A 14,654-nucleotide genomic window follows, 5' to 3' on the forward strand; every position below is an offset into this window, starting at 1 on the left:
AAACGCATCTTTTAAATACTTTAAACTATTTTTGGACTATTGAAACATGTTAACAATTTACAGCTCCATCCTATGTCGTATAACCCATTGCGTTCAATGAGGCTTGTTGTTGTTTAGTCGTGTCCGACTCTTCATGACCCCATGGACCAGAGCACGCCAGGCACTCCTGTCTTCCACTGCCTGCCGCAGTTTGGTCAAACTCATGCTGGTAGCTTCGAGAACACTATCCAACCATCTCGTCCTCTGTCATCCCCTTCTCCTTGTGCCCTCCATCTTTCCCAACATCAGGGTCTTTTCCAGGGAGTCTTCTCTTCTCATGAGGTGGCCAAAGTATTGGAGCCTCAGCTTCAGGATCTGTCCTTCCAGTGTGCACTCAGGACTGATTTCCTTCAGAATGGATAGGTTTGATCTTCTTGCAGTCCATGGGACTCTCAAAGAGTCTCCTCCTGCACCATAATTCAAACAATAATTCAGTGAGGCTTATTAGCAAGTAAATGAGAGTGTAGGATTGCAAGCTTAATAAACATTGCACTGTGCAAGAAATTGGTTATATAGAAGCACCTTTGGGCAAATTAGGATGGTGAGTAGCCGTGATATCACTAGCACTGTGCTTTGCAGCACACCAAGCACCCTGCAGGCAAAAACAGGGTTGGGGAGATAATTGGTTTATAAAAGCGAGGGAATGGGCTGGATATTTGAGCTTGAGTGCAAAAGATCTGGGACAATAACAACCCCTCAGGGAGTGTAACTTCTTCAGCACTGAAGTCCACACTGGGATTTATTTATTCTTTAAAGTATTTATCACATTTGTATCCCGCCTTTCCTTCAAGGGGCTCAAGGAAGCGCATTTTGAGGTTGATTAGCTTGTGAGATAGCAAATTGCTCAATATTCATAGGGTTTTTGAGGCCCAGTTTAACATGCCTAACCCTCTGTCCACTACTATACTACCTCAAGGGCCATAGACAAATGCCAAATTTTAGTAAACCCCCCAAAAAACTTTTATATAGTTTTAATGCAATGCAATAAGTTAGCATCGTAACCATCTACACAACTCATATTCAGAGTAAACTGTGGAGTAAATTATTATATTGATGCCTGGGTGTAGCAATATAATAAAAAAATTGTTGCAAAGTACCACCATGCTGGTTGTAGTTATATAATTTTAGACTCTGCTCTATCTTATGCCACACTCTTTGCTTCCCCACCTTTAGATGGTAATATCAGTCAGTTCACTTTCTTCACAAGGTGGCAAGCATTTTAGGGAGCCCCTGCTCATTCTGCAAACGAGGCCTGGACACCTGCCCCCAGGTTCTATCCTGCCATCACTAATGGCCATAGATTTGCTCTGGAGCCATTCAGCTGCAAAGTAAATATGATTGTGCAGCCAGCCAGCCCATTTCGGTTTTTATTCACCACAACCAAGAGGTAAGAGAGGCTTGCTGGCAGATGCAATTGATAGACTACATGGAACTGGCAGAAATGACTGGCAGAATCCTAGACACGGGAGAAGAACAAACAGAAGAAGACTGGAAGAAATTTAAAGATTATCTGCAAAGACATTGTAAATTATTTGAATGTTAAAGTGATGCAGGATAGTGAGATAATGTGGCATTAGTGACAAAGTAGAAAGGAATGTGCAAAGATGTTTTATAAGTAACAAGTAAAGAAACACAGCAAAATTAATCAATGATGGGGGATTAGAAGATAAGTGGATGGCAGTGGGAATGGTTAATTTAAAAGAAATTAAGTAATATTAAAATCAGTCAAAATAGAGGAAGAATTTGCTGAAAATAAATTGGAAATTTGAATACAAAAAAGGGAGATGTGAGGAAGTCGGGAAAGTAAGTTATATGAAATTAAGAGTTGAACTTATATATTTTTGTTTGATTTTTGTGTCTTTTACTGTTTATTGTTTGTTATTGTGTTGTTTTGTTTTGTTTGTTATTATAAAATCTGTTGAAACCTTAATAAAAATCTTTTGGGGGAAAAAAACAAGAGGTAAGAGAGGCTTGCAATGTGTTCGATTATGAAGTCTTATATCTACATGATGGCGCTAATAATGGAGAAAAGGGTATCTGTTTTCCCTTATTACTTACTACAGTGTGTAATTGCAAAGCCAGCATTGGCCTGAAAAGACCTGCACAGCCGTTTGCAGAGTTTCCAGATTCAATGTTTTTCAGCCCTCCGTGCAAGCACAATCCTAAACGAACTGCTCGATTCTCAACAGCTATCCGGAGCCTAGTCGCTTCTAGGACAGTCTGGGGGCCAGCGCTTGCAAACTCTCCTCTCCCTGCCCCCGGTTGTTGTTTTTTTGCTCTTTCTCTCCGGCAGGAGGCTTTGATGCATGGACACAAAGCAAGTTTGCTCAGTGACCTGTAGGGTGAGGGAAAAATCCTTGCCAGCTCTGCAAATGACCCAGCACTAATCCTCGAGGTTTCCTGTGCACTCAGCAACCTTCCTAATTTCCGTTATGCAGCCTGACATTTTTTGGGTACGCAGGCTGGAGCGCTGCCCAGCAGAGGCAAAGTTTTTTATTTTAAAAAAGCAATTACATATACAGTATGTGCAATATTAAATTGCACATTTGGCGAGTAACGAAGCAGGTAGCAGAATCTCGAGGAGGGGCGCCCGCGGGTTGAAAAAAGGTCCGCCAACCCACGAAGCGCAGGGACCGAAAACTTCCTAATTGGCGCGCTGGTCCCATTCCAGGCTCCTGGGCGATGGCGGGAGAGGAGCAAAAACAAAAGGCGACGCAGCCGCCGCCTCCTCAGCTAAGCCGCTTTTCCCAGCAGGTGGCTTCGTCGCAAAACGCCTCCAGACAATGGGGGCAAGAGCAGCGTTCCCTGGCGTCGCCCGCCTTGGCTTGCCTCAGCTTTTTGTTTTGCACAGGCATTTCTCACGTTCGCCGGAGAGAGTCCTCTCGCCCGGCTCATAATAAAAGCGCGAGGCTTTCTCACGGTCGTGTCGGAACGTTACCTCGAGTCTCTCTTTCTCTCTCCCTACCATCTCGCCTAAAATCCCCATTCTGTGTGTGTGCAGACCAGACACGCCCGGCCCGTGGTCCTGGCTGAGGGGTAAAGTGCCCACAACAAACCCTCGGCTTCCTCTGCGCACCTCTCTCTGGCTGAAGCAGCAGCAGCAGCAGCTCAACCTTTCGCTCCGGGGTAGCTGTGGGCGGTTGCCTGGCCCGGGCAAAGGGCTGAGCTGAGCTGGAGTCGGTTGCTTCCCATTGGCCGTGCGGCCAGCAGGGAGAGCCGGGGAGGAGGGGGGAAGAAGAGGAGGAGGAGGAGGAGAGGAGGAGGAGGAGGTGAAGCTGCCAGCAGCAGCAGCAGCAGCCAAGCGCAAGTGAAGGCATACACATACACACACACATACGCGAGAGCGCGCACACACACACATACAGGCGCACACAGGAACGCCGCGCGAGCGAGGCAGAGGCTGCTGTGGTATTGTTATCCTCGTGTGTGCAAGCGGAGGGGGGTGTTGCTGCTGCTGCCGCCGCCGCTACTGGCTGCTGGCCGGCGGGGAGACGAAGCGAGGCAAGAAAGTGAAGGAGGCGAAGGACTCGCGGCGAGCATGCAGCAGCGGCAGAGCCGGCGTCGGAGCGGCGCTGCCAGGGCGCACTTGGCGACGCGCTGAGGAGGAGGAGGAGGAGGGAGGGAGGCTGCCTCAAGCCGGCCGGCGAGAAGGACAAGCAGGCAGCCGCCGCCGCAGGAGCGAAGAAGACGGGCTATGTGCCCGGGGAAAGCCCGCGGGAACCGCTAACGCCGCCAGCCCCCCCCTCTCGGCAGCGCCCCTCACGAAGAGACTCCTTCGGCCGCTGCCTTTTGTGCGAGTCACCCATCGCCGACACCCCGGACGCGGCAGCCGGACCGGGAGCTCCGTCGCCCCTTCCTCCCAGGCGAGCGCCGCGGATCCTCCGCCGCCCCCTGCCGCCCTTCCCGCCTTGGCCCGCGCCGCCGCCGGGCCCCCATCCGCGGACTTTTCGCCCCGCTGTGTACGCCTCCCCCCGCCACCGCTTCGCCTCCATGTGCCGGATAGCGGGAGCGCCGCCGCGGATCCTGCCGCCGCTGCTGTTGATGGTGCTGGCGGCCCTGCAGCAGGTAAAGAGCCGAGCGAGGGGAAGGAAGGCAGACAGACAGACAGAGGAGAGCCGCAGCAGCGGGGCTGGGGGCTCTTTGTTCCCGCCGAAGGGCGGTGGCGGGGCTGGCGAGAGGATGCCGCCGCCGGGGCCGCGGGCGAAGCAGCCCGCGCTGCCCCGGAGGCGAAGCTGGGCCTGCTTGGAAGAGGGTTGCGAAGCTGGGGCGGGGAGGGGGCTTGGGGGAAAGCGACCCCCTTGATCCCGGAAGGTGTTGGGGGACGAAGACGGGGTGTAGCGAAGGGGGACGGGAGAGGAGTTGCAGAGGGGAGGCTGGAGCTTCCTCGGGAACGCGAGTTAGGGACTCGTATTTCCCACGGCGGAAAGGAGCAGGTGCTCGCTTCGGCGTTAGTAAGAAGACTAATAGTGGAGAGATGCATCTGCCTGCGTAGCGAAGAAAGACCGGGGTGCAGAAGCGTTATGGCGGAAAGTTAGGACCCAGTGACCCCCCCCACCCCTTGCACTGGCGTTGGATCTGATGGGTGGGGTCAAACAAAAGTCGGCCTGCGGGTTGAGGATGAGACCGATGATTGTAAATAAAGGCACCGCGGGGCGTGCGGATGGGGAGTTTAAGTGGGGAGCGGGGATCCCTCCGACCTGGGGACGAGCAGGGACTTGGCGCCATCTCTTCCTTGGGGAGGGAGCGTGGGAAAGGAGTGGATGCCACCCACCTCTTCCCTTGGGATGGGAGCAAGGGCTTCTTTGCTCCTTGCTGGCAAGGCGGAGATGCGCACGCTCCTTCTGGAAGAGCAGACTTCCCCGAGGATGGAAGTCACCCTGGATAAACAGAGGGGGGGCCGGTGTCTGTGTTGAGACACCTGCTTCGCAAATCGAAGGCTGGGGTGGGATGTATTTCCCATGGCAGGGGCCACCAGACCACCCTCTCTCCCTGTTGTCCTCTTCAACCCGCGCGCGCGCTCTTTCTACTTTGCCTTCCGGATGCCAGATTGCCAGCCCACTCGGGTCTCGCAGTTACACAACCACGAAGTGCAAACTCCATAGATCTCATCGAATTGATGAGTTACTTTTTTTAAAAAAAAAAACCACGACACATCCCCCCTCCTTGTATGCAATCGGGAAGGTTAAAGGGAGCATATGTAACACACCGCAGGGCCTGTTTGTGAATCGCGTGGGATTTTAATCTGTGTTTAGTAGTAATTGTGACCCCAGAATCAGGGCGCCGGTCGGCTATTTCGGATTAACCGGCACAGAGTCTTAAGGCAACGGTGTGCACTTCACTTTTGCCCCTGTTTAACGAATCCGGCGAGAGCTGCTACCTGAGCAGCCACCCTGGTCAGGGACCCCGGGGTTAGTGGAGCCTCGGGTCCGGTACAGAGGAGCGTGCGGAGCCGCTGCCTCGCCCCTCTGCTCGGCTCCCTAATCCCTTCCCGGGAAGAATTTAATCAGCCTCCGCCTCCGCCCGGCAGCCTCGCTCGCCTCCTCCCCCGCTGGCGTCCTGCTGTGTTTTTTTTACCCCTGCTGCAACAGCTAACGGGAATTTCCATTGAGGCGAACTCTTTCTCCTTGCTTAATAAAGCTTTGCCACCTCCCTCGCCCAACAGGGGGCGCTGCGGGAAGGCCACGCGAAGGCAAGTGGGAGGCATGTCCATGCACCCCAATAGTTGAGACTGAGGTTCTGGCCAATACTTGTAGGGATTGAAAGAGCCGCCATCCTTGGAGATCTGCCCAAAGTTGACAGGGTCTGTGCCACTGTGATGCTTGCTGGCAAGGGGTGAGTCGCCTTTCACCCAAGTCAGGAATTAATATTTCAGAGATCGGATTCGGTCCTTTGCTGAGTAAAGAGTGAGCTGACTTGGACAAGGGAAGGCTGTATGCTTTTATGAGGCGAGAGGTTTGCAAGCCTTGGCGAAGGCTTAAGACTGGTTTGTTTACACTTTTGCAAAGTAGGGGTCTGCCTGGAGAGCATTGCTGGTGTTTCTGCATTTGGTGGACACTGGTCACCTGGAATGCATAGGATGGGTATGGGGGTTAGGCTGTGTACCATTTTGTTGGGAGACAGATAGGAATCTGCCTTATACTGTCCACACTGACTGGCAGCAGCTCTGCAGGGTTTCAGACAGGACCTTAGTACCCCTACTTAAAGTTGCTGGGGATTGAACCTGAGAGTTTCTGCATGCAAATCAGATTCTCTACCAGCAAGCTGGATGTCTTGCCTGATAATTTGTGATTCTGCACCAGGAGTGGGCAGTAGTCCATCAATGCCGAAAGTGCTAAATTAGGGTGGGCCCAGGTCTCCAGAGTAAGGATTTGATTTGTCTGGGCAGGAATTGGTGGGTTAATTACTTGGAGTTTCCTGGGGTGTTTTTGTGCATCTGAAGGTAGAGGAGCATTGCCATGGCTTGTTCAGTGAATATCGACTGTGTAAGGAATGTATCTGGGATGTGGGACAGCTTGTATAGATAGATACCAGCATTAGGGCTGTCTCTCATGAAGCAGATACCACTTGACATATGCTGATGAAAATTCAATTAAGTGATTATCCTGCATTTTGGGGCTTATCCTGTTGGAATAGGGTGTGTGCTCTTTGCATGGCCACCGGACTCCCCTGGTTTTGCTGCAACAGACTAACATGGCTATGCCTCTGGAAATAGTTTGTGAAAGGTTCTCTGGAGTAATGGATGAACTGTATTTGATACTGTATTTGATGTGCATTTGAAATGGAACTGTGTAGGGTTGAGTGGGGGGGTGAGGGGTGTCCTGGGATTTTCCTAAAGTGAGTTCCAATAAGGCAGGGGACAGAGGATGGATGCTGGCACTTTGGTCAGCGAAACTCGTCTTCTTCCTAGTGCAAAGGGCAAGCAGGAGTAAATCTCTGGGACAGATGGTGCAGCTCATTGCCTCTTAATGGCATTTGTGGCTGGAGCATATCGTCGAGAACGGGCAAGGGACTCTGGGGAAAGGGGTATTTGTGTAGCGGGCTGTGTGAGTGGGCTGGCTTTCAGCAGTGGGTGATATCCGGTTTAAATCCTGCAGGGGTTGAGTGATCTGGGTACAGGGAGGCAGCTGCAGTAGCTGCAGCAGCAGTCACTGTCCATGGTGCAGAGCTCAGATTACTCTCTGGCTGTGAACTGAATCCCTGCTTCTGAAACGTAGTAAACACAGACTTGGCATGTTGCAAAGCTCCCTTCCCTTGCCCTTTATTTCAAATTACTGCTTTTTTTTTTTTTTTTTTGCTTTCTCCTGTGCAGCCAATACTCTCTTTCTGTAGCTCTGACGGCTGCATCAGGCAGTTGAGGTGCTGAAACATTGATCCTAAACAGCTGGGGGGATTTTTCACTGGTTTAATAGGAGGTTAGTTTGCCCTGATGGGAAAGTGTCAATGTTGCACCTTCTGTGTCTTTCCTTCAAACTCTGCCTCCCCTTTGGGGAGGATTGTTTTAACTTTTTAGCTAGGTTTATTGTTTTCAGGGTCTGTTTATAGCCGGAGTCTGGGTTGCTTTTCTACAAATTTTTAAGGTAGAGTCCACTCCCCCCCCCCCCATGACACAATTTCTTTGTCAGGCTCATTCTCTCTTTTTATAATGCCTCCAATTTTTTTTAAAATCTCCAGGTGTTATTTGGTAAACTTTAAAACTTGAGTTCTCTGCTAAACTCTTATTTCACCGTGTGGTTTCCCCCCTATAAGTACTGTTTTTAAATTAAAGCGATCTATGAATTATGGACAGGAACTGTCTTTATTGCTTTTGTGTATCAGAGAGTTCCAGTGGCATGTCATGGTTGGAAAATCCAATTTCCTCCTTGTTTGGGTACACATTAAATCAGGTTAGGACTCTCTTTTTAACAGGGTGTAACAACACTGAAAGTTAGGTATGAAATCAGTTTTCTAAACCTGTGTCTGGAAAGTGGCCTTTGATTTTTAACTATTGCTCGGCTTTTTTTTTTGCTTTCTCTTGCAAGTCAGAAATTATTTAAAACTTTTACATTGCGTACATTGCTACTGCAAGAGAATTTCAGTTATAAGAAAATAATATTGTTTCAGGACCTATACCTTGGCTAGGTTTTATTTAAATTGTTTTATATTGCTTTCAGCCTTTGTCAGATATTTCCTTGAGGTTTTTTTTTATGAATTCATCACTCATCATTTGCACAGCAGAGCAAACAGCTTGTTCAGTATAGGTTCAGTCAATGTTTGGAATAATGCAGCATTTAGGAACATACTGGTAACTGATGATTAAACACTCACTTCATTGATGATTTACTTTAGGTAAAATCTGTGGTTGTTACGCAAAAGCTTGGCGCTCTGAAGGAAAAGGGGAAAGTTTGAAAGGTGTGGGTGGGTGGGTGTGTGCGTGTGTGTGTGTGACACAAACACACATACTTTAACATCAGAAACCATAAGTGCTTCTGAATTGGGAAAAGAGGAAGTCTGTGTGGGAAAACTGGAGGTAAAACATCACAAAAGGGCTTCGAATGACCTCCAGAGGCAATAGTTGTTAGGAAAAGCTTCAGTTAAATTTTCAATCCTAATTATTAATTCTAGTTTCTTTCATTGTATGGTTTCTGAGTATGGCTAAGATATTGGTCTGAATAGTTAATATGAGTATTGAAAATTGATTATGGGAAATGGATTTTAGTTGTGTTAAAACTGACTAGTAGCAAAGCAGATGCACATTCAGGTCCCAGTGATTGGCACCAAAACTTACGAGGTTCTCCTTTATTATTAATTAATTAATTATTAATTACTTTATTATTAATTATTATTAATTTATGAGTGCTACTACCATTTTTGTTGCCTTTACCCCAGTTTTTGAAGTTGTGTGCAGATTCGTTATCTTTCCAGCTTCTTAAATAGGGCTATGGAGATCTAGGGGCCAAACTAGACCTTTATAAGAGACATGGAGAAGCACACTGTAGCTTTTTCCTTTTAATGTAATATTAACATGGTGTGACATGGCATTATCATGTGGTGCATCTTCCTGTCTCTGCCAGCCAATGATGTGAAGCTAGGGTGGGGAGGTGCATGGTGCAATGGCATCCCATCCCATGTTTTTGGGGATACGGAACTACATAGGTAGGTTAGTCCTAATTAATAAAAATAAGTGGCAAATCACTTCAGTAGGTTAATATAAAGAATCTTGAGTCTACTTATGATTCTTCTGCCTCTACAAATCATGTTTTCTCAGTGGAAACTTCTAGACTATGATGCTATATCCCAGATATCTGGAATTACTTTTGAAATGTGGGTTTTTTTAATATTAAATTAGAATTTGTCAATATTTTAGCTTTCTTTCCCAGGGTTATGTTTCACATTTTTGCAAAACATTGCAGAAGTTTATTATGAGTAATTTTAATTTCTGATTACTGGAAAATGATCAGTATTTTGAAATTCTAGTTTCTTTTGTATCAATATCAGTGACGTCATTCAAATCTGTGACAAACCCAAAAAGTACAATTTTTATTGATATTTCTTTTATTATTATAAATATTTCTAGACTGCTTAAACATTTTAAAAATCTCAAAGCAGTATACAAAATAATAAAAGGCATGCAATGCCACCAACCAAAATAAAACAGTATAAAATACAGTTCAAACTTCAAATAGCTTTTCTTCTATCGATGATCTCACCATCATTTCTGGGGAAATACTGAACTGTTGTTTGGACAGATGGGTGGAAGAAGCCATTCTTTTTAAGGAAATGTTTTATATACATATTAACCTAGCAGATGCATTTCAAATATGTTTCTGAAACAAGACAGAAACTGACTTTGAGAGCAATACAATTATTTGACAAAATGCACATTGCATACCTGTTTTATCTGGTTTAAAGTCAAGATGATGTGCCTTTAAATGTTGAATACATTAACATTTTAGGAGACATTTTCATTATACTAAATATCAGCGTTTCAAATAAATCTTTAAGGCACATTTATAATAAGATATTTTCAATCTATTGACATTATTTTAAAAGTCTTCTCCCCATTCCATTTCACATTCTGATTCGCTATCATGCAAGACTCAGTAATTCCTATTAAGTTTTAGGTGGCAGCAGAATGATAATTTGAACCACAGTGTTTGTTTTTCAGAATGTCTTGCTGAAGCATCAACTGGGAGGATTATTTATCTTGTTCTCCGATTTGTTTGGAAATATTTACCACACTTTTTTAAAAGAACTTCATCCTTGAAACAGTTTTTAGTTAAAACCAACCCTGGCTGAAAATAAAATAATAAAAAATAAAGTACAACTAAACAATAAAGCAGTATAAAAACTGTATAGAAGTAGAAGATAAAATATACAGATTTCCTTTTCTCCGCTAAGATGAACTTACTGCATCCTGTGAGCAAATACTTTTATCCAAGTTTGTATAAGCAGTTTTTACCCTGTTGGTGCCTGCAGTTTTTATCTCCCTCCTGTGTACGAGTCAATATCTACTCAACTTTTTTTTCTAGCTGGTGAGTTGGAACCCATTATTGGGCATGTTCAGCTACCCCGTGAGTAGAATAGGAAACTCCCAGTAACGTCAGCAGAAGCCAAGTCTTGTGGAATAAGATGGCTAGAGAAAGAAGCTCAAACTCACCCAACAATCTAATAATAGAAAGGGTAAAAACATTCAGATTCTTTTTACTACAGACACCAATTGTGTAGACTATAAAATTGAGAAAAGCTATTTTTATTAAGTGATGGTGACCACTCAGAGTGACTCACGCCTGGTTCTTTCCTTGACTTGTGCGGTCTCTCTCTCTCCAATTCCTTATTTAAGAAAGTGAATTGCTCATATCTATGCAGCATCTGCTTTTAAGTTCCTTAAAATTTAAAATAGATGAACATTTCTGAAGTTCCCCTTTTCCCTTTTTGATAATATAAAAGGGGTTATCTAAACAACCCGAAGTTTGGAGAAGGGTTGTAGCTCAGAGGTAGAACATCTTGAGTTTCATGCAGAAGATCCCTGGTTCAATCCCTAGTGTCTATAGGTAGGGCTGTGAAAAACCCCTACCTCAAACCCTGGAGAGAGTCTCTCCGCTGCCAGTCAATGTAACAGTACTGAGATAGGTAGACCAGTAGTCTGACTTGGTAAAAACCAGCTTCCTGTGTCTCCCAGAAGCCTTGTGACTCTTCAAAGACTTAACAACGCATTTCTAACCATGTATACTCAGAAGTAAATCCTATTAAATTCAGCTGGGCAGATACGTGGGGCTAGGATTGCAGACTAACGCTTATTTTTATTTTAAGATTTCAAGAACTAGTTCCCACTTTATCAGGTACACAGAACATTATCTCTTTTTGCCCATATGGATATATCTATAATTTGGTCAGTAAATGCAAGAGGTACAGTATAACATTCCTATGTGAAGCTCAAATGGATGCAAGATCAGTACAATGGTTATGCTGCTTTAACAATGGTTGTGGGATAGAAATTCCTGGGGTTGTATTCAGCTAAGTTTTACTAAGAGCAGACCCACTGAAAATGTTGGACCTAAGTTAGTCATGTTCATTAATTTTAGTGGGCCTATGCCGACTAAAACGTAGAGAATAAATAAGAGAATCATAGAATTATAGAGTTGGAAGGGATCTCAAGGTCATTATCCATAATTCTGTATACTTCTATCATATTTTACTCACTTTTTTTCATAAACTAAAAGTGCCCAAATGTTGTAACCCTTCCTTATAGGGGAGTTGCTACTGTCCCTTGATCATTTGGCTGTGTTTTTCTACATCTTTTCAGCTCTACAATATTATTTTGAGGTGCGGTGAACACAATATTCCAAGTGTGGCTACACCACAGATTTGTATAATGGTGCTGTGATATCAGCAGTTTCCTAATGATCTATAACATGACTCCGCCTTTTTCACAACCTCTGCACACAGAGTCATCATTTTCAGCAAGCTATCCACTATGGTCCCAAGCTCTCTTTCCTGGTCAGTTCATGCCCCATTAGTATATATTCAAAGTTATGATTTTTTTGGCTTTCACTTTACATGTACTTGCACTGAACAATTATTTGCCATTATAATGCCCATTCACTCAGTTTGGAGAGATTTGTCCTTTCTTCCTTTTTATTTGTAGTAACCATTCTCAGTGTTAGACAATGATTAATACAAATGGAAAGGAAGAAAGAATTTCCAGTGTGATATTTCATTTCAACAATGTCCTAACACACCTTGGAACCGTTTGGGTCCAAACTATTTATTGAGCACCTGCAGACATACTATCTGACCACACTTTAAGCTGTAGTAGGCAGTGTGGTGGAATGGCAGTGCTCACCTGACCTCTGGTTGGTCACATTACTACTGCTTACCAGGAGGTAGAGCGGGAGGGGCAGGGCATCAGTGAGGTCGGTGCTGTGCAAATGCACCAGTGGAGCCAGTCAGGTGCTCCTGTCAGTGCATTTGCACCTCGCAACTGCCTTGGGCTCTTTCCCTCTGTTTTCTGCAACAAGTAGCAGCACAACCAACCATGGACAGTTGAGTACCACCACCCCGTCATGCAATCTGCTGCTGACTTTGATCTGCTTTGGAGACTCTTCTAATGTGTCTTCTCTCCCCACAGCTGGTATGGTGGGTGACCACAAGGAAACAAATCCTTCTCTGCGGTAGCCTGATGGCTATGGAATTCCCTTCCATTGGACCTGTATCAAATTTTTACATTGCAGAATTTTTGGAAGGCCCTGAAACTTGTCTTTTTCATTTGGCCTTCTAGGCATGATGCTTATTAGCTGTGTGATGGTCTAGTGGAATTAGGGTTGGGTGTCATTTTGCTCTGTTGGGGAAAAAAAAAGTGTAGTATTGAGTTAATTTCAAAATTTTGTATTACTATTCTTTTCATAATTCCATTGCATTGCACTGAACTGAACTGGATTGTATTGTAAGCTACAGGGACATTTGCCCAGAAAAGCAGCCTAAAAATAATTTAGATTAATTAATTTAATTAAACAAGGGGCTAAACAATAAAGGTTTACTCCTGAGTCCTGTATTTGGCACATTGCCTATCCCCCCCCCCCCGCTTCAGTCATTCAGTGTTAATGATACCCTAAGAAAATGTAATAGGAAACAAAAGGTTTTCTAGGTCTTTCAGGCTATAGTTAAAACAAAGAAAAGAAAAGTAGCTGAAAATGCTTTATGAAATTTTGGCCCATGTGAAATCTTGTTACTTTGCCTTAATGCATACCTAGAGATAAAGGGTTGTGGCCTAAGCTACAATACAACTTGCAATATCATTTATGTTTGAACCAAATTATTGCTGTACTGTCCCAGTGCGAAACACAGCTATATATCTTATGTTCTGCTAGGGAACAGAAACAGTAGTGAGTTAACTATGGTTTTTAAAATATCCTTTTGTTTTTTACTTTGTAAGTATTCTGTGAACTGAATTTTGTTTTTGTTTTTTAAATAGACTTGAAAAGTCTCCCCCATGAGGATACATTAAGCTTTTCTGTGTAATCTTTCAGGAATATGTTTTCTCATTAGCATGTTTTTGTCCTTTCCCCCCTAAAACTTAGATGAAGAAGCTGGTTCTGTTTGGTAGCATACCAAGGTTTAAGCCTTGGAAATTACTACTTACGGATACAGTTAATTCCAGTGGGCTTTTATAACTATAACTCTTAAGCATGCACAACTGCCTTTGCAAACCTGGGCTCTGAAAGTGCTGTTGTCAAATGAAATAAACCAAAGAGTAGACATACCACTTCATCCTTGCAAAGCTGACCAATCAATTTAACTGTAAGTGTTTCTCTTCTGCCGTTGTAAAATCAGTTCATCTCTTTGTCTAAGGGATGTGTTTTGACAAACTTCACAGTTTAAAATTGGCTGCCCTACCCACAACACATTTGCGCTGATGGGCGCCTCCACTGACTTCCAAGAGCTTTGAAGCATTAAGGAACACAAGAGCTGCATTTAATTTAGTTAAGAGAACTCAATATTTAAAATAGCTGTACTGTGCAAGGACTTCAAAACTGGGGTCAGAGTTTCAGTGCACACTAAGGAAATGCATCATACAGACCTGTGGCTCAACAGAGGTTAGTTTTCTTAATTTTAGGAGAGACGACAGTTCCCACACTTCCATTGGCATTTATTATTATAAAGGTTACTACTCGCAGTGTTGTTCAAGCTAGGCTATTTATATCACTAAAAATACAACTTGAAGGGAAAATCACATAGGGAAATATGAGACAAATAAAAGGTTTAGTACAGAGAAAGGACCTCCCATCCTTTTATACAGTGTATGTAGGCAACCCAGCAGTGTGACAGTGGATGTGCTGGACCGTTACCTTCCTCAATAATGGAGTAGATGAGAGCCAATGAACTGAAGCCCAATCGAGATAAGACTGAAGCACTGTTAGTGCGTGGTTCCTTAGACTGGATGGATGGGATACTGCCTGCTCTTGATGGGGTTACACTCCCTCTGAAGGGACAGATATGCAGCTTGGGGTTCCTCTGGGTCCATTCCTGTCACTTAAGCCTCAGGTGGCCTCAGTGGTGCCTTCTATCACCTTCAGCTGGTGGCCCAGCTGTCCCCCTGCATGGACAGGGATAGCCTAACTTCAGCCATCTGTGCTCTG

The 14,654-nt window shown here is 44.8% G+C and overlaps 1 protein-coding gene across 1 annotated transcript in view; it reads left to right on the forward strand.

The window, feature by feature from the left end:
* Positions 1-3,311: 3,311 nt before the first annotated feature.
* Positions 3,312-14,654, forward strand: part of CDH2 (cadherin 2) — a 127,052-nt gene continuing 115,709 nt past the window's right edge. Inside the window, exon 1 of the mRNA XM_081918524.1 lies at positions 3,312-4,104. Within this exon, the coding sequence (XP_081774650.1) occupies positions 4,030-4,104 (75 nt within the window). The 5' untranslated portion in view covers positions 3,312-4,029. The remainder of the gene's footprint in view (positions 4,105-14,654) is intronic.

Source organism: Podarcis melisellensis (genome assembly GCF_964234715.1).
Source record: "Podarcis melisellensis genome assembly, chromosome: 7".
NCBI classification, from domain to species: Eukaryota; Metazoa; Chordata; class Lepidosauria; order Squamata; family Lacertidae; genus Podarcis; species Podarcis melisellensis.